At 39.0% G+C, this 21,415-nt stretch overlaps 1 protein-coding gene across 1 annotated transcript in view; it reads right to left on the reverse strand.

The window, feature by feature from the left end:
- Positions 1-21,415, reverse strand: part of CCDC141 (coiled-coil domain containing 141) — a 210,572-nt gene that overhangs the window by 93,950 nt on the left and 95,207 nt on the right. The window contains 1 exon segment of the mRNA XM_021075317.1: positions 662-856. Coding sequence (XP_020930976.1) covers positions 662-856 — 195 coding nt within the window.

Consider the following 21,415-nt stretch of genomic DNA (forward strand, 5'->3'; position numbering starts at 1 on the left):
CCCCTAGCCTGGGAACCTCCATATGGCTCAGGTGCGGCCCTAAAAAGAAAAAATAAAATATTAAATGAGTCAAACAAGAGAAGCAGAGCACTTCTCCTGCTTGAGAGACCTGGAGCAGTCTAAAGCAAGACTTCCCTGTGACTGACTTAAAAAGGCAAAACCAAGCTGGGGTGGTCAACCAAAGCCTGATGGTTTGTATGCCAAAGGCTTGCCATATTTAGTCTCTTTACTTGATAAATGAAAGACGATTTTGAAAGAAAGATTTTTTTGGCAAAAGTTTCAAGATTGGTTTGTTTGTTTTTTAACCTTGATAAATTTTATGATAACTCTCTTCCTCCAGGAGAAACACTGCTGTGTTTGCACAAGTATCTCCTTCAAACTGACCAATGGGAGCTCCAAGATAAAACCCTCCTGGTTTTGTTTCATTTTGTTTGTTTGTTTGAAGTGATCCTTTGCATCTCAAAGCACAGAGTCTCTTAGTTTTGAGAACCAAATAATGGCCATGGTGGGAACAGGTTTTAAAAGCTCCTTTGGCTGCCATAGATTTTGAAACTCTATGGGGAGTCTGGATTTCTATGATGTGTGCCAGCCTGTTGGTGTAATGGATCTCTTCCTAGTTTGTCCTGATGACCTAAAATTACCTGCTTCCCCTCCCACCTACCTTGTTGGCACTGTTAAAAAAATCATTTGCCTTTTGTAGGCAGGTTCTCCTTTCCACCATGAGCCGACCAAATTCTTCTTGAAGCCGATTCAGTTTCTGGTTCGAGAGCTGTAGGTATTCTTTCTCCACATCCTCCTTGAGGAGCAGAAGCCCAAGCGCCTCACTCTTCAGTTCCTCAACAGAGGAATTCCATTCCTGCAAGAGATGACTCTTCAGTTGACTTTACACTTCCTCCTCTTGGTAATCTCTGGGGAGACTCAGAGGACAGTTAGACATGTTGAAGGTCTCAGAAGCCTGTCATTATATTTTCAAGTCATAAAGGAGTAAATGCTACATTCTGGGTTTGAGTACCAAGGTGTAGCTTAAAAAGAGAGAGAGAGAAGGATAGAGAAAGAAGGCTAAAAAGGGAGAGGGGGAGATAGTAGGAAGGGGCAGGTCAACTGGGACGTGGGAGAGATGGAGAATCAGGCTGCCCTGAATGCAAGTCACTTGCCATTTCTGTTAACACTACCTGAAAACATACCCCAAGTGCAGTCATTAGCGGTTTTCAATCTCTAACTCATTTTAACCTATTTTCATTCATTTAAACAGAAAATCATCTCTCTTCCATAATTCAGTCTCACTGCCAAGGTGGACAAATATTCATAAGAAAGGAAGGGATATCTCATATTTTATGGCTGTTGTCTGTACATCTTCCTATATTTAGACCTGAAGTTAAGATAGTTATTCCCAAAGTGAAGAGATGTTAGGGCAGTATTCTCTTCTTATTGACCCCAGTTTCACTTCTCAGTGTTTCACTACTAGTGATTTATAAACAATTCCAAAAAGGAAAAGAGGTGGCATTTTACTTTCTGTTGCATGAGGATGAAAAACAGTAAATAAAAAAAAATAAGAGTTGAGGTAAACTGAACATATTCATATTCAATTTATTTGAAAGAGAAATTAAAATTTCTTGCAAAAGAACTGAAGCCAGATCCAGTGCCATAAAATAATGCTATGTCTAACACAAGAGTCTTGTAAGTGAATTTTCCAATACTCATCTCAGTTGGGACTGAGTGATAAGTATAGAATGTTTGTTAAAGCATCAAAATTTAGCACCAAATTTCAAAAATCACTGTCTGACCCCATCCTGGCCTGTTCCCGGAGCAAAATGTCCTATTATTAAGTTACACTTGCTATATCATACAAGATAAGTATAATTTTAGTGTAATTTACCACTATTATTTTTATTCACTCATTTCACAAGACAACCAAATACTGTGTACCTGGGACCATACCAGGATAGATGTCTTGGGGAATATAAAGAAAGAATAAAATATAGTTCTTTCCTTTAACAATACCTAAACTGCTATTTCATGTAATTTTACAGATATTTACATTATTAAAAAATATTAAATATATGCTGGTCCTACAAACACACACATACATGTACACATACAAAAAATGGTAGTATTTTAAATAACAATGAGTTGTTGAAAACAGAAATTGTACATATAATTTTACGGACTCCATAAAACCTGTTCTAGTAATTGTGTAAGAGAAAAATATTGTGATCAATGGATGTAAGAGTAAGCATGGTAGATTACGGAATTGGCTTTTTTTTTTTTTTTGAGCACCAATTTTATAAGCCTATGGTTTGTAAGTATACCCCTCACAAACCAGATGTCACTATTTCCTCACTATTTATGCAGGCTCAGAGAACTTTGTTATTCAAGGTTACATACCCAATAAGTGGCAGAACCAGGACTATTCACAGGTCTGTATACAAGGCTGCATTCCAGGAGATTAAGGGTAGAGAGACTCCAGGATCTCCAGCTTTCTCAGTAAGTGCAAAAGCAATACCCTTAGGCATGAAGATGGACTACATGACTTTTCAAAAGCCTTCATTTTTTTAAAGAGCTCTTTTGTCCCCACTTAAGGTCCGCTAATACGTGCCATGACGTTATCTTGTAAAGCACTGTAAATATCCCTCCCACTTAAAAACCAGTATCTTAACCCTAGTGGGAAAAAGCAACTACTTCTAAAGCAGTTAGCATAATTTCTGGTCCACCTAATAGGCACATAAGTGTTAGTCCCATTTTTCTTTCCATCAGTTTGTTCATGGCTCATTAGCACCCCCAAATTTGTTCATTATTTATGAGAATTCTTGTTTCCCAGTTCTAAAATAACAATGGTAGAAGGATTCTTCAAATATTCTTGGTCAGTGTTATGTATTGATCAGTATTACTGGATAAACAAAATAAAATGGGTTTCTTTACTGTAGTACTTTCTAGAATTTTTTTTTTTTTTTTTTTTTGGTGGGACCACATCTGAGGCATGTGGAAGCTCCCAGTGCAGGGATAAACCTGCACTACAGGACACAGTCTTTAGGGCATTAGTCTGCTGTGGCCCTCTTTGCCTGGCAAAGCAATAAAACTATTTCTCCTTCACCGCCCCCCCCAAAAAAAACTCTGCACCACAGCAGCAACAATGTTGGACCCTTAACCCACTGAGCCACCAGGGAACTCCTACAATTTTTAATATGTTAATGTGCATTGAGACTCCTAGAGGAAAACATTTTGCACAACATTTTTCTTTTGACCGAGACATCATTTGTTTGCTATCATTTCAGGGGACCCACGATCCCACTGAGACAATGTTGAGAAATACTGTAGTTGTGACTAAAAGCAGCTGAAAAACTTCCAGGTTCACAAGTCTGTTTCTTCCCTTTTTTGTTTTATCCCTATCCTTCCAGCTACCCAGTTAGTTCATGTCCTTTCTTCTGGATCTGCTCTCTCATTTTTCCGTTATGATCTGCAGGATATTAACCCCCAATAAACTCAAATAAGAAATGCTTAATATGTGAAGATATAAAGTAAAGCAGGTATTTCTTTCCAAACATTCTTTCCAAAATCATCTGTGTTCATTAGAGGACGACCACGTAGCTAATACAGAGAACTCTGGGAAGGCCAGAGAGCTAGAGAGGGAAAGTGGAGAACAGGTCAGGGTGTGGAGAAATAGGTTACAGTCTTTATGTGTTCAGCTTAGAAATGCTAAACTCTATGGTGTTGGTGTCATCACTGTCTGCAAGAGAGGAAGGGTTGATTTTTCTTCCTGAGCTAGCACTGTGCTAAGTGCTTTACCTGTAGGGCATCATTTCATCTTCTCCACACCCCTACAAGGTAGGAAGTAATAGCATCCTCATTTTACAGATGGCGCAACTGAGGCTCAGAGGTATTAAGAGCTTGCCCCATAGGGATTAAGACCTTGCCCAAGGTCTCCACATTAGTTAGAAAGAGCCAGAACCCAAACTCAGATAGTTTGATGCCAGAACCTGCTTTCTCAACCAGTATCCTGGCCTCAGCTCTTGAGAGGTGATAAACAGAGATTTTTAAACCACAGAAAAATTAAACACATTAACTTAGAATTACAGAGGTGAAACTTCCACGGGGCCTGGAGAAGGCCTTAAAAATGATAAAATCCTTATATGGCCCTTGGATTTTCCGATTTGAAGTCAGAAGTCTCCTTATTTCTAAATAAACAATGCCTTACATATACAACTGAGAATTTACAGTCAAATTCAAGCTCTATTTTTGCTTAGCAACTGGCCCAAAATAATAAAGCTCTTCTCTAGGAATAAGAAGAGAAATACCTATTTTCTAACAGAATTCATAAATCTGCCTTTAGTATAAATTTTGCAAACAACATTAAAGAGAGAATTCTGGAGCACAGCCAAGTCTTTGAAAACCCACTTTAACCTTGTGCTTCATAATGTGTTATAAAAAGTGGGCTGTGACCTTCCAAGGAAACTGTAAAGGACAATTTTGTGCCTCCTATCTTTTCTTATTTTCCGTCCCCAGTCTTCTTAATTACTTTTTCCCGTGAACTCTGAGGGCAGTAAATGAAGCTGGGTCCATTCAATATTTCTATTCAATCTTCTCAGAAAATTGGTTCTGTTTTCTTTGGGCAATCTCGAGGCAGTTTCTGATGCACTTCCATGCCATTCTGATATGTATTTCCCAGCCATTTTTCTTAGGGGACGCTCCTACTATTTTATTTTTGAGGCAAAACTTTCCAGAGTCATCTGAATCCATCACTATTTAAAAAACTGAAGTTGTTGCTGTGGTCCATGCTGGAGGAGCCGAATGGAGAAAATCTTGGTCTTTTTTCTCTAAGCCATCACTGCCTGCCTGCTAAGTGTTAAAATTCTGACTGAATTTCAGTCACTTTACAATACAATATTTCCCATACTTCTCCCCATCAGCAGAAAGCCAAAGCCTGCCATTTCCTTGGTTTGACCGGTGGACATGCATATCTCTGACCCAACAAAGACGTGTGGCACTGTGTGTTCTTGGGCTCAGGGTGCCCCCACAGGTCACTCCCTTATTTTCCTTTTTCACTCACAGTGGTAACCCTTTTAAACTGTACCTTTCAGTATTCCATTTGCTGAGGAAATTAAGCTTCTCTTGGATCCTTGATTGAAAGGGCACTTTTGAGAGGATTAGCGTGGATAGACAAGAAGGTGAAATGATTTCTTCTCCCCCACCCCTGCTTTTAACAGTCCTAGGTTAGCTTTTCAAATTAAATCATGGATGGGTATAAAAATTGTCCAGAAATTCAATTTAGAAAGTAAAAAATCTTAGCTACTTCAATGGAAAAGAAACAATAAACTCACAACATATTTAGTAAGGTTTTATTCACATGAAAACTCCTGCGATAAATAGATGGGGGGATTTAATGACCCAACACCATGTGGTAAGTTATTTTCATTATAAATTTGACTTCTGAATATAATTTTTAAGTGGGAGAAGATGGACAAGAAGCAGTAGGGAACATATTTGTAAACTACTAAGAAAAAAATCAGTTGCAGAGAAACTGGCCCAAATCACATCTGGCAGAAACATGTGTTTAGCTCGTGTGTAGTTCCCATAGCACGGCCGTTTCACAGGACAGCTCATTAGATACAGCTCATTTCTTGTTCAGTCTCTAAGTCTACAATCCCGTTTGGCTCAGCACAGAGGAGAATTAACTCACTGACATCAAATCATAGAATTTTACATGATTGCATTAACAGATGGTACAAACAAAATAAACCAGGCAATTTTAATCAGAGAATATTTGAAAGTCTGCTTTGAGCAGGAATTTTTTAAGAAGAAATGTTTATGGTTTTGAAGAGTGAGCCCTGGAAAAGCTGAACATCTCTGGTTATACTGAGCTGGATTGCAAATAGGGCCACCGTTTCCTCTCATGCTCCTTTCCTGGGCATTTCTAGCTGACTGTGCAAGGCAAGAAAGACCCTGGAGAGATGGGTCTCAGCCAACTCTTGGATGTGAGCCGAGTTCAGAGTCCACAGGCCACATGAACTCCTCCCTCACTGTGATGCGTTTCAGCAAAGACACAGACTGCCAACAGGGGAGAACTGTGATTTTTGTATATTACCTAGAGATGAAAGAAGTGTGGTGTTTTGCGTCCCAGCCATAAGGCAGTAATCATAGCTACTGAGTGAGGGAGAGCTTGCGGGTAAGAGCAGAGAAACAGAAATACACCTTTTATTCCAAACTTAGTAAGTGGTCTCCAGCAGGGCATTTTGCTTTCCTGAGCCTGACTTCCCTGCAGTGCAATGCCAGCCACCACCATTTCATTTATGCTTTTGCTTCTCTAGTGAATCCACAGTAAATTCAAGGATGAATTGGCTGTGCTTTAAATTCCTGGATCCCAGGCCCTACTAAAAGTTGGGGTTTGGCTATATTTTCCACAGTTAGCCTACTGGGATTGGGTCTGACAGTCTATAGCAGAAATGATGGATGTCACCAAAGCAATCTTTGAATAATAGTTGCTGCTTCCTTTTTTCTCAATCCACTCAAATATTTCAAAAGATGCAGAAAAGAATATGGCTTGGAAGTTTTTCATTTCCCTTATTCTTTTCAGTGCTTGGCCACCAAGTGGAGCCTGGGATCCAGCTGCACAGGGCAGGGTGCTGTGGCTAATACTGAAGCAAATAGATGTGGGGCAGAATACATCTTTTAAATCAAATAGAATCACAACAAATTACACTCATAAGCAAATCTTCAAAATAATGTTTGGAGTAGCAATACATTTATTTCTCTTTCCTTAGTTCAGCATAGTTTTTAGATAAAAATTTAATTACATGGGAAGTCGGGAAGAAACTGTCCCAAGATTTGAGTTTTCTGAGAGTCATTATCTTTTCTTTAGTGTTTTGTCCTCATTTCTCTTAGATTTTTGTTCCTCTTAATCACATTTTCTTCAAGTTGATGGAGTAAGGAGCAGAAGCAGATTTGGGGGTACTGATGTTTCCATTTTTTAAGCAAAATTAACAAAGTCTAGCCAAATTATTTTCATCTCACACAATCTGTCTACAATCAGAGTGTACCACTGGCTGACTGCATGGTCCCGCCTTACATTAATGTCTTCGAAAGTCTTACTTTTTAATCTTCTAGAGAATCTGTTGACGCTATTTCTAGGATCTCAATATATAATTCAGCTGTGGGGGAATTATTATGTTTTGATGTTCGCTTCTTATGAAGATTTCCTTAAATCAAATAAATTGTTGAGAAGGGGGTATCCATATATTTTACCCACAAGGAACATCAGATACAGATTAGAACAATGACTCTCAGTGCAATACCAATATAAGAAAACCAGTGACATTCCTACATAGCAACAATAGCCAATTATCTTTAATACAGATCCCATTTACAAGCACAATAAAATCTATGAAGTAGTCATTAGTTCAAATATTTATCTGGCAGGCCTAGTCTTTGCGAAGCATTCTTCTAAATACTTCATTCTAGGCCAGTGAATTTAGTAGTGGAGTGAGGGGGGCACTTCAATGTTAGAGATGGTAGTGGTTTACAATGTATTTTATTTTGTTTATAACTGCCAAGCATGATAAGTCTGTACATTGTCTTGTTAGTTTGAAGATGGTCACGCTATAGAATAAAGGCAAGTGGAGCAGGTTAGGGGACTGACAGGGGCCCCCATGGTATGGGAATTGTGTGCAGTATTGACTGTGGTGGGCAGGGCTATGAGATTGGAGCAAAGATGGGGAGGGAGGGAGGAGTTGAGCCAAGAGGGTCTCTGGAGAAAGAATTTTTCAGGAAGAGGATACAACTAGAGGAAAAGGTGGAACATAGAAGTGACATCAAACAATGTAACTTCCCTTTACTGCTTCTTGTGATCATTCCTACAAAATGAGAGGTTTCCGATTACTCCCTCAAAGCCCCCTGGTGAGTAGTTCCTTGAAATCTTTGTCAGTCCGGGTTTCCAGGGACTTACTGTATATGTGAATGAAAAACTTTGTCTCTTTATCACTTAGATGTGGAGTTCAAAGTCATAGGAACAGAGCAGAAAAGTGATTGCCAGGGGCTGGGGGAGGGGTGGGGGAAATAAGGAGAGTTTGGTAAGAGCATTAAACTTTCATCTATAAGATAAATAAGGTCTAAAGATATAATGTAAAACATGGAGATGACAGTTAGCACTGTGCTATGTAACTGAAATCTGCTAAGAGAGAAGACTGTATTATATAACTGAAATGTACACACACACAAAGATAAACAGGTAAGGTGATGGATGTGTTCATTAACTTGATGGGGGGAGATGCTTTCACAGTGTATACATATATCAAATCATCATGTTAAACACTTTAAATATACTACAATTTTGTGTTAATTACACCTCAATAAAACTGAAAAAAAAAAGAAAAAGAAAAAAAGTTTAAATCTCTGGTTGATGATGGAGGGAATCCTGTAATACAAATAGCAGGTTTGCAAAGAATCCAAAGAGCCCGCACCACCCTTTGTGTGTGCATATTCCCCATCAACACCCTACTGCCATCACAAGAGTGTTCAAGGATGCAGCTTCAGAAGATAAAGTATTGTGGTACTTTGTCCTTAACAGTACGATTTGATTTTGAGGCAATGTTGGTTTTGGCTACTCTGCAGATCATTTTCAGTGTGACCTGAAATTGCACTCTTATGATTGGGTTAAGAGGTGGGATAAGATAGGATGGGGAGGTAGAGAAGAAAACAAAAATGAAAATCAAAAATCAAGGATGGTTAAGAAGTTGGTAGACATTCACATTTTAGTGTGAATCAGATTGCTTTCCTCTTAATACTTGAGAACTGCAGCATTTTGCTCATTATTTCTTTGTTGCCTCAGAATCAAGAGTGTTCTCATAGAATTGTGTTTAATTTGTAGTCTTGATAATGATCATGCAGTAGATAGAGTGACTCATGACTTCCCAACCAAACTGAAAGTCACTTCTGAAGAGCAATTTAGAAGTCTAGCCATGGCTGACTCAAGGTAGCATTTTGCTGCCAGCTTCCTTTCCAGAGGAGTCATCCACTGCCCCAACAAACACTAGCTGTGTTTAACTCATGTTCCAGACCCATCTGCTGGGTGTTACAGGAAATCCAGAAATGAAGGTGTCATGGCCCCTGTTTTTGAGAATTTCACAGCCGTGGGGAAACCAGGCATGTGGAAAAATCAGACATGTGAACAACTGAAATTCCAGGAAGGCATTCATGGTTTTAATTAAGCAATAAGCAATGCTCTGTGAGAAAAGAAGGGAAAGACAAGTACTGGAGGGATTAACACTCATTGGTTGTTCAATGGTTAAGGAATCTGGCCCCGTGCTGTGCCTCAAGATTACTAAGATCATCCTCTTGGATGGAGTAGAGACATGGAGCTTTAGACAGACCCTCTCTGCCCAAGGTACTGACCTCAAGATATCATCCAGTCATCCTGAATGTAGGTGTTTGTCTTGTTTCTTTGTCAGTTTCTGTTGGACACATCTTGAATTACATACCAAACTCTTCATGGCTGCTGTTTTTGCTTAGCGTTTTGGACTCAGCTGCTAACACTTTGCCCCTGATTTCACTTTGACAGTACTGCTTTCATTCGACTTCTCCTCCCCTTTGGTAACAAATTGTGACCTCAGCCTTGCCTGTTTCTTAGCTCTATTTTTTCCCTCCCTGTCAACTCTAACATCATAATTTTTGATTAATTTTGAAAAAGAAGAGGAAAGAAATAAGGGGAAAGAGATTCTATACTGAATCTCTGTGTGGCATCAGACTAAACCAGGACTCAGGATGAGTAAGTCTGTGATGGGCATGTGAAGGAAGAGCACCCAAGGAAGTTCAGATTGAGGGAGACTTACAGGTTGGGGGGCAGGCAGAGGGCATGTCCTGGAGGGCTTTAAATGTCACATGAGTTTATATTTTATTCTATGTCCATAGGGAAATTTAGGAGACACTTGAGAGAAAAGCTGCCTAGGCTCGGCTGGTCTGAAGGTAACTTTGATGATGTTACAAAGGACTAATGGCAAAATGGAAACACCAGAGGACAAGATGCCAGTTAGGCATGTGGCAGGATCATTGATCTTGTTCTTCCTATATTGTCCTCTCTGCCCTATTTCAAGAAGAAAGTCAATATTTCCTATGCCCCTCCTGCCTAGTAAAGTTTCTATGAAGACCAAGAGCAGAATTACCCACAAGTCATTTCCCCTTCTGTCTTTTATACAAAGACTAAGGCCAATGTAGACATCTTGAGAGATGTGGGAAGGAGAAGGAGATAGGGGTGAAAGCCATCGAAAGACAGGGAGATCCAGCTAGCACTGGATGCGAGGAGAAGCATGGAGAGAGGCATGGGCCTCCCGGGGCGGTGCAGTGAGGAAGTGCATGGCTTTCTTGGAGATGGCTGTGTGCTCCCTCCAGGGAGACTGGAAATCAGAACAGCTGGGTACTCCAAACAGGCATGGAAGCACAGAGCCATTGTAATCGAAGCCTCCATACAGGCTGAGACAATGATGACCTCGAGGGAGGCAAAGCCAATTGATGATTACAGTGGCTTCCCCAGCACTGTGGTGCTGCTTGGGCCCAGGAACACTTACAAAACCCTGGAAAGGGGGCTCCAGTAACAACCGAGCTTCAGTGTCTCACCAGTCATATGATGGGAGCTCAGAATCAGGCTTATATTGACCTAAAAAACAATGTTCAAACAAACCAGCAATGTTTCATACAAACATGGTAGTCTGTAGGCTCAGAGTGATGATTCTATACAATGTAATTGCAGTATGAGAAACTAAACAAAAGAAGTGGGCCTGGGAGGAGAAGGCAAGAAGGAGGAGATAGAGGTAAGAACTGACTACAATTGAGAAGTGATCTCAAGTGAGGGGTGAGGAAGAGCAAGGTGACTTTGAGGTCTCTAACCTGGGTGACTGAAGGGCTGTGATTTATTTAGCCAGGAAGAAAAATGGGGGAAGGTTTGAAGGAGAAAGTGATAATTTTAGTTGAGTTAGAAGTACTGGTAAGAAATCTATGTGTATATTTTCCATGGGAACTTCTAAAAAGGAGGCTGAAGGTAAGCAAAGATGTAACAGTTGGAGATCTTTTTAAAAGTCTAAAAATCATTAAGATAAAACCTGTATTCGTCACTGTAGGATGAGAACTCCAGATGGGGCTAAGTATGAAAGGCAAAGAGAAAAGCGCCAAAGATTAAGCAATGAAGGAAAAGATGGCATTGAGAGATGCCATAGAAGAAGCCAGGAGCCACTGGGGAGATGGGAGAACTAGAGAAGGTGGGGTCTCAGAGGCCAAGTGCACAGAGAGCTTCAAATCATCTGCTACCTGAGAAAGACAGCTTCTCCTAATGCCGGTAAGGGACAGTGGGAGGCGAGGTCAGGAAGGCAGAAAATTAAGTTGTGTTCATTTCCTAGGGTTGCTGTTAACAAAGTACAGTTGACTCTTGAACATGGGTTTGAACTGTGAGAGTCCACTTATACAGACTTTTTTCAATACATAGACTGCTATGTTTTTGACCTAAGGTTGGCCAAATGTGTGGATGCTGAATCCATGCTTAAGGGAGGTGACAATGAGACTTGGGCATCCATAGATTCTGGTATCTGCAAGGGATCTTAGAAAAACCTATCCCCCATGGATACTGGATACCAACAAACTCAGTGGCTTGAACAACAGAAATTTATTCTCTCACAGTTGTGGAAGCTAGAAGTCTGAAATCAAGGTGTCAGCAGGGTTGGCTCCTTCTCAGGGCTGTGAGTAATAACTCTTCCAGGTGTCTCCCTTGGCCCTGCACATGGCTATCTTCTCCCTGTGTCCTTCATATCACCTTCCCTCTATGTGTGCCTGCCTCTGGGTTCAAATGTTCTCTTTTTATACGTCATATTGGATCAGGGGCCACTCTAATGACTTCATCTTAATTAACTATATCTGTCATAACTCTATTTCCAAATAAGCACACTCTGAGAAACCAAAGGTTAGGACTGTGATATATAAAGGTTGGTGGATACAATCCAACATATAACAGTCATGAAAACATTGGAAGAGTATCTTAAGGGTTAAAGAGCAATACTTTTGTTTTCTGTTTTGCAAAAGACTAATATATAATTGAAGGAAGAGGAGAAAGGGTGACTCAAAATGATGTAGTAAAAAGGAAGCCAGACTCAAAATGAAAAGATAGGAAAGGTGGGATTTAAAATAGTGGATGAAAGCTTAAATTTGGAAAAGAGGGGAAGTGGAAATACATTGGGAGAAGAGAATTGAAAAAGAGACAGAAAGGACAGAGAAGAGTCAAAAGATTTCACTCTGTGACTATAAAGGTAGGAAAAACTTAACAGCACCTGAAAGTCTTGCACTGCTTGTTACAGGGACAAAGCAGGGAATTAAAGGCTGATAAGGAAAAGAATTTGTAAGGCTAACTGATAATAGATCATTTACTTTTTAAATAGAGCTAATCAGAAAGAGTATGATAATTGTTTCATCATCTTTGAAAGGTAGGAAAAAAAATAGAGAAAGTGGGCGATTGAGTATACTCACAAATAGCCTTGGTCCATGCTAAATAGAACAAGGAGGGAAGCCAGGAAAAGGCAAAAGGAAAGGGGGAGTGCATGAGATGACTTTTGGGGGATGTCATAGAAACAAGTGAGGCCACAGGAGTGAGAAGCTGAAATGAGCCCTCTGGAATAAAGAATGTCACAGGAATCTAAGGCCACACTACTGAATGTCACCAAATGGAAGCTAGCGTAGCACAGGAAGGTTGTAGAGATTTAAGGTATGACTGTATATTAAGACATAAGAAAATGGGGGAGTTCCTGTCGTGGCTCAGTGGAAATGAATCTGACTAGCACCCATGAGGAAATATTGGCCTTGCTCAGTGGGTTAAGGGTCCGGCATTGTTGTGAGCTGCAGGTGTGGTTGCAGATGTGGCTCATGTCCTGTATTGCTGTGGTTGTGGTGTAGGCTGGCAACTACAGTTCCAATTTGACCCCTAGTCTGGGAAACTCCATATGCCATGGGGGCAGCCCTAAAAAGACAAAAAGAAAAAAAAAAAAAAGAAAAAGAAAATGCCTTTTCAGGAGTTCCCATCATGGCTCAGGGGGTTAAAGACCTGACATTGTCTCTGTGAGGATGCAGGTTTGATTCCTGACCTTGCTCAGTGAGTAAAGGATCTGGCATTGCCACAAAATGTGGCATAAATTGCAGATGTGGCTCAGATCCAGCTGTGGTGTGGGCCTCAGCTGTAGCTCCCATTTGACCCCTAGCCTGGGAACTTCCACATGCAGCAGGTGCGACTGTAAAAAAAAAGAAAAAAAAGAAAAAAAGAAAATACCTTTTCAGGTATCTATTTCATATAGACTCAATTTCAGTATTATTATTATGATAGTAACATTAAGTTTAGTTGGAATAGTAAGTGTAAGAAGCTATGCTTTGTAGGAATTTTTGTTTAAGGGATGACAAAAAAACAAGAAAGAGGAGGAGGGAGAGAGAGAAAGAAAAGAAGAATAAGAAGAAAAGAAAAGAATATGTATGAAGAATTTTTATAAAAATCATAGCTAAAAAAAAGATACAGAAGAAATTTTCTAAGCATTTAAACTTAATGAGCTGGTAAAGTTTCCATAAGCAGTGACAGCAGGTAGTTTTAAACCTAATGATTATAGAGGACAATATTCTTTATTGGCTTTCTTAACTCATCCTCTTTTAGATGAGCGTAAACATTTCTGAGAGACTTTCTAAGTTAAATTTCCCTTGGAAATGAAAGCATATGGTTCACCTAGCTTTATATTAACCTGTAAGTTAAGGCTAGAGAAGGGTTACCAAGTGAAAATCCCACCATTTTATAGATTTTCCCAATGCTTGCAGGCAAATTCAATATTATTTATAAGTACTTTGCCTGTTAGTAATAAAATTGTTTCTAATTTATGTTCTGTGAAAAATGACATTTGCTTTTCATTGGGAAGTTCATTAAAAAATCAGACAAGTAAAACAAATTATTCACTAAAGTGAAGACAGAGGAATTGAAATGCACTAGGGCAGGTGTCTCTACTGTTTGAAGACTCAGTTAATTTCTGCCTTGAGACCCCACTTTATTTTTTAAATTAGAGGAAACATTATAAAAGTAACAAACTCTGCTTCATTCTGTAGATTATCAGAGATGGCGTGAGCTGATTTACTGAAGTAATATTTTTTAAGTGGTTTTACCAGTTTTTCACATGCCTTCAGAGAAGGAATTGCAGGATGTAATGAAAGTTCAAATAGCAGAATAGTCAGCTTCTTTATACAGGTTAATATATACCACAATGAGAAGAAAATAGCTCAACGACAGCTGTGAAGTACTTTGAAAATATTTGGACAACCCGGGAGCTGTAATTATATGAACTCTAGATATTGCTACATAACTTCCTGAACAACCCAAGAGATGTATAAGCAGTTTCTTTTGTATGAAATAGTTTAAGTGCTATTTCTACAGAAATATTTCTATTTTTAAAAAGGAACAATTATAAACTTTAAATACTTGTCTTTTGATCTTTAAATTACCTGGACAATGAAGGCAAGCAACAATATAAATCAAGTTCTAAGCTCAAACGATCTTGCCCACATCTTAAAATGACTCAGACTTACATCTTCCACATTCGTACAATGATCCAATATTTCAACTCCATCACTTTAACTCTCTTTCATTCTTCTGCAGTTCTTTCTTTCCTTCATAAACTTTGTTGCCCAAAAGGTGGTCCAAAGACCAACAGCAATGACATGACATTGGATTTTGTTAGAAATGCAGATACTCAAAGTCTCACCTCAGAACTGGTGAATCAGAATCTGCATCTTCAGATCCCCAGGTAATTCATGAGTATGTTAACAATTGAGAAGCTCTGGTCTAAAGTACACTGAAAGAATGGCTTTTCAAAATGATTCATTTGTTCAAAAGACAAACGAATATGAAGGAGAAATTTGCAGATGATATGATCTTATATATAGAAAATCCTGGAGTTCCCGTCGTGGTGTAGTGGTTAACGAATCCGACTAGGAACCATGAGGTTGCGGGTTCGGTCCCTGGTGTAGGTTGCAGACGCGGCTCAGATCACGCGTTGCTGTGGCTCCGGCGTAGGCCGGTGGCTACAGCTCCGATTAGACCCCTAGCCTGGGAACCTCCATATGCCGCAGAAGCGGCCCAAAGAAATAGCAAAAAGACCAAAAAAAAAAAAAAAGAAAAGAAAATCCTAAGAATCCTCAAAAAACTATTAGATCTAATAAATTAATTCAGCAGAGTTTCAAGGTATAAGATCAAAACACAAAAATCAGTTGTGCCTCTATGGACAAGAAATAAATAATCTGAAAAGGAAATTAAGAAAAACAATTTCATTTACAATAGCATAAAAAATAATAAAATACTTAATAAAGTCAACAAAGAGGGTGTAAGACCCATACACTGAAAATTATAAGACATTGTTGAAAAAATTTAAAGAGACCTAAATAGGTAGAAAGATATCTTATGATTATGGATCAGAAAACCTAATATTGTTAAGAAGGTAAAAGTCCCAGAGTCATCTACAAATACAATGCAATTCATATCAGAATCTAATGGCCTTTTTTGGAAGAAATGGCAAAGCTGATCCTAATGTGTAGAACTGTAAAGAGATGCTAGGATTTAACTCTAGGACCTGGGAGTGTACCATTCACTCAACTGCCATATTCTGAAATACTATGTATTTCTGCCTCAAGTATGTGCTATATCTACATGGTTTAATAACATGCAATTATTAAAAACATATTTAAAATATGTGTTTGAATAGGAGAAATGCTTACGATATTATGCTAACTGGAAAAACGACACTGCAAAACAACACATAGACAATTTTGTATATAAACACACTCACATACAGTGTGTACATATATACATACACACAAAGGTTTGGAACACGCAATTTTTTATGTTTTATATTTCTCTCTCATTTTCCTATATACCTACACACTATGAGGGATTCTAATTTTCTTTAGTTTTACATGTTTTCTAATTTTTCCAAAATGAGAATGTATTATGTAATCAGAAAAAATAAAACAATATACTTTTTTTTTTTTTTTTTTTGCTATTTCTTGGGCCGCTCCCACGGCATATGGAGGTTCCCAGGCTAGGGGTCCAATCGGAGCTGTAGCCACCGGCCTATGCCAGAGCCACAGCAACGCAGGATCCGAGCCGCGTCTGTGACCTACACCACAGCCCACGGCAACGCCGGATCGTTAACCCGCTGAGCAAGGGCAGGGATCGAACCCGCAACCTCATGGTTCCTAGTCGGATTCGCTAGCCACTGCGCCACCACGGGAACTCCAACATATTTTTAAAGAGCCACATCCACATTCTTGTATTGGTTCTGTTGATTATAACTATGCATTTAAATTATTCAAATAAGCTTGCAAGAGATTCTGCTTTACTTCCTTACCTCACAGTCATAAATATTTTGTAATTTTAAGCTTGGCGCTTTCCTCTGAATAAAGTTTCTGTAGGATTTAAGTGTTGGTATTCTTTTTTAAGATCTCCAAATAATATTATCTGAAGAAACTTGAGGCCAAGATCATAAATCTAATTTATGAAATCACTCAAACTGGAAAATATTTTCAATGACTTGGAAAATTGGATTACATGATGAATCATGGAAGATGGTTTTAATCTTGAAGCTGAGGAATGTGAATTTTACTATATTAAAACACTGAAGATGATGTTTCTTTACATCATTTTCAGTTTGCTTCTCTCCCAGAACTTCAAAGATTATTTGTTAATCAATTACTCTATATGCAATATATAATCATCTATGAAAATTAAGGAAAACATGGACATACATTGAATACATGGGAAAATCCTCAACTCAGTGTCTCTTAAATGTTTGTGTCAATACAAATCTTCTGAGGAAATTTGTTAAAATACAGATTCTGACTCAATACGTTTGACCGGTGGAGTCTGAGTTTCTGCCCTTAGAATGACTCCCAGATGCCACTTTTGGGAGCCGTGCATTGAATAAGGGTTTAAGTCTCCTTTCAGCCTTTAAAATGGGCATAATAACCTCCACCTCAAAAGATATCATGCCCCATCTAAAGTTACTCTCATTCAGACTTTGGTAGTTTTCTAGGAGACTTTTCTAACTTCAATATCATTTCCTCCCTCCACACAATTAAGTGTGAATTCTTATCATTCACACTTGTCCCACGTTAATCTTCTAAAATGCAAATTGGTTTAAACTACAACTCCACTTAAATTGTACCTCATTACTCATCAGGTCTCAAACCCAAATGCTTACAGAGGCCAGGCACTTAATGTAAATGAGTGAAGCAAAGGCACTGAGAGGAAGTTTAATGATGAACTGTGGGGACTGTGGCAAACTGAAGTACACGCCTTTTCTAATGGAAATAGCTATCTCTGGGCTCTAGCAAAGAGATGCTGTGTATATATGGAAAGATCAGCCTGGCATTGCCAGATCTAACATTTTAAGAAGAAGTAGGAAATCTGGATTTCTTTTTTGATAAAACTTCAATATTTTAAGATTGGCAATGAGTTTTTTTTTTTTTAATTCTAATTTCCTAAATTACATAATCTCTTTGATCAGGAAATTCAGTCTTTGCTCAAAGTCCCTGTGTGATTCTGGTGAGCACCAAATGAAAAGGGCCTTTCCTGAACCAAGGATTGACACTATAGAAGTGCAGGAACTAATAGCCAACCACGGTGGTGTGAAAATTACTTTAAATTGAAAACAGCTGAACAATTAGCAACAGAAAGGAATATTACCTAAACTTAAGCAGAACCTCCTGAAAATACAGCTGCCATTGACCTCTTCCCAGGGAGCTTCCTGATTGAAAGAAGACTGATGTTAAGCACCAGGAAGTATGAATTCAGTTGCCATAAACCCTCCCACTGGGAAACTTCCAGTCAGGAAATAGACTGTTCATCCTTTTATCATCAAAAAGTCCAACAAAGAATTCCATACTCTTCCAGTGAGGTTCTTTCAACATGTTCTGAATAAGGTATCAGATTTATTAAGAGGTATAAAAATTGCCATATTTCTAATTTGAATGCACTCCAGTAGTAAGTGATGGAGGAATTTGCAAAGTTTATTTAGAAAAAAACTTAGTGAGTACAGGAACAAGCAAAATAGAACAGTTGGTTCCCTGCTGTTAGATTTAGCTGTGGGGAGAAAAACAAACAAACAAACAAAAAACAGCAACAAAAAAAACCCCCCAAAAAACCCACCTACTTTCTCTGTGTTACCAGATCATTTATATACATTTCACTAATGAACCCCCAGCTTGAGGCCTTATTTCTATGTTAAATCTCCTTTGAAAGAAACGTTCTCCCTTCTTTTCCTCACATTCACATTCAAACAAAAGTCCAAAGTATAATATGCTGCTTCCTATTTAATGACATATAAAATAGGATTCCTTCTCTAAGAACAAGAAATGACATTGTTGAAAAAACACAGATGAGAAAGGAAACACTTTTTTGAGCACAACTAAAATGTGGGTGCCTTCACAAGTATTTTCTAGTTGAATTGTCACAGTTTCTCCTTACAAGGTGAGGCTGAGAGAGATCAAGTATATTCAAGATTGCACAGGGAGTGACAGGAATGCAAACTTGTTTTTTCCTATGTAGATGCAACTCGATATAGTATTGTAATCTTTATTTTTAGAAAACTTGCAAATCCAGGTGGGAGGAGTTTAGTAAAAGTGGCTAGGGAAATGTTTGACCAGCAAAAATTTCTAGGTGTTTTTAGAAATCCTAACATTGTAAATAGGACCAGCTTCATGTAAGTGACCTGTGTCATCACGATGACCTTTGTTTAGAAAGGCCCTAGGCTTTAATGTTCTGCTGTTGCTGTATTGAAATCTCAATAACTTTTTTTTTTTGTCTTTTTAGGGCCACACCTTCGGCATATGGGGGTTCCCAGGCTAGGGGTTGAATCAGAGCTACAGCTGCCGGCCTACACCATAGCCAGAGCAACATGGGATCTGAGCTGCATCTGTGACCTATACCACAGCTCATGGCAACGCCAGATCCTTAACCCACTGAGCAAGGCCAGGGATCGAACCCACAACCTTATGATTACTAGTTGGGTTCATTAACCACTGAGCCACAATGGGAACTCCTGAAATCTCAATAACTTTTTAAGAAAGGCCTCCATATTTCCACTTTAAACTGGGTCACACAAACTATGTAGCTTGTCCTTCCTTCAAAGGATGACAAAGTGAGGATAAAGTTTAAAGATAAGAGGGCATTCCTTGAGAAGACAAAATGTGGTTAGCTCTCCACCTCAGGGTCACATGGCTTTCTAGAATACAATAAAGTCAGATGCCTTTGACAGGAGATATTCTAAGGGAGAACTTTCTGGGTGTGACGCTTTCTCTCCCCATCTGCCTAGTCATTGTTTGTTGATGAACCTTTACAGGAAAATTTAGTAGCCCAGCCCAGTACCTGCCAGAGGGGAGAAACAATGTCAGGACAGCAATGGGATCTGACCAGGTAGATAGCTAATATATGAGAGGGTAGCCACCTGACCTGCCTCTTAGTGTGCCCTCCTCAACTCTCCATCATGTGAGCTGGAGAGGCTATGGCAGATGGGCCTTGGAACAAAGCAGGGTCCAGAGTCCAATCAGTGGGAGGTCCTCCAAGGGGTCACCTCCTTTGTATATGTCTGGGGTAGAAGGGCAAGGCAGAAACAGTTGATCCCTAATTCTAAGAATAGAAGCATTCGTGGGCATCTCCCTGCATCCACCCCCATTCACCCAGAAAAGGACAACTAAGAGCACTGGCTTTCATACCCCCCAGGCCCTACCAAGTGGAGGAATATTAACTCACAGGGAAAAACAACATCTGATGAGCATAAGGAATACACTGATGTACCTAAGTCAGAGGACACAGAATTAATTTTATATATGAATAAAGCTCACCTTAGGATATAAAGAAGAACATTAGAAAGATGAAACAGGAAAAAAGTTATGAAGAAGAATCAATGTGAGGGACTGGGAATGAAAAATGTAATAATGGAAGTGAAGAACTCAGCAGAAGGGCTAAATAGCAGAAGGAGTGGAGTAGAGAAGTCAGTGAACTAGAAGATCAGGTATTAGAAGGGATAAAGAAATGGGAGGCAATAAAAATTATGAAGGAGAGAAGTAGGACATCGATATCAGTGTAACAAGACTTTCAAAGTTATATGGCATCTAGGAATTACCATAATGAAGAACACACAGGACTACGCAAGCTAGATGCAACCAGTGTTGTGGGAAGAAGCACAATGAAATCTATGCCTTAATACCATATATGTAAATTGAAAATATGTAACTCTATATATTTTGGGGAGGGAATATATCTAAAGACACTGAATCCATTAGGTAGGGTGAGAATGGAGATGTGAGAAAAACAGAGAATGAGGGCAAAAATAATAAGATAAACAAGAGAGTAGGCAACCCAGAGATCTAGGATGAATTAAAGAGTTGGTGTAACTTTACACTGAGGCCAAACATTAAAAATCAATCAATCAATCAACAGCTGGACAGATAGGTAAAAGCAGGCTAAGTCACTATCTAAAGTCACCAAAAAATCACAGAAAGTAACTAAAAAGAATACTTCACTCTTTTGCATAGAGGATTTAAAAAACAAACATGAATCAAACATCTTTTTTAATACCAGGCTCTGTCCTAGGAGCTGAGAATACTCGGATGAGTAATACACTATCTCCACCATTGAAAAATGTTTTTCTGAGTCTAGTCCCATCATTTCAGCCAGCTCTGAAAAGGTGTTTTCCACACACATGTTGCTTTAAATTTAACAAGCATAACTGTTATTTTAATCTAAATCTTGTCTCTTTTGTGGGCCTGAACCTTAAAGAGAGTTTTGAGGTCACCTAGGCCCACCTTCCATGGCCTCAGAATTCTCTTCTAGTTTCCAGCTTTTGAAATTTACTTCCGTGTCGTGACCATGCACTGTTAGTATTTCTTCCCTATGGAATGGCTGTGGATAAATATTACCTCTGAGTCAACTTCCCTCAGTCTCTCCTGTTTGGATCGAACACTGCTAGGACCTTTAACTCTCTCATCATAGACAAACTGGTCTGGTCATTGTTTTGCCTCATTCTGCCTTATTCATGAATAATCACCCTCACCTAATCAACCAGTCATAATCGTCCATCTGCTCAAACCCCGTCCTTCTGGAAAGCCATCCTGGATCACACCAGAACAGAGTGTCAATCCCTTGTCTACATTTACATTGATAAAGTCCCTTTCACTTATGTGACTCAAGGACCCCTGTTGCCTTGAATAACCAATTAACTTGCCATTGGAATATCTAGTGTCCCAAACTGATGACAACTATCTTAAAAAACCTTTTTATCAACACTTATGTTTGAACATTATCTCTAAATAGATATTCAATGATTCGATAATGTCTAAAGATGGCAATGAGATTAGAGGTTCTACAGGCCAG

The sequence above is a fragment of the Sus scrofa genome, chromosome 15, assembly GCF_000003025.6.
Source record: "Sus scrofa isolate TJ Tabasco breed Duroc chromosome 15, Sscrofa11.1, whole genome shotgun sequence".
NCBI lineage: Eukaryota > Metazoa > Chordata > Mammalia > Artiodactyla > Suidae > Sus > Sus scrofa.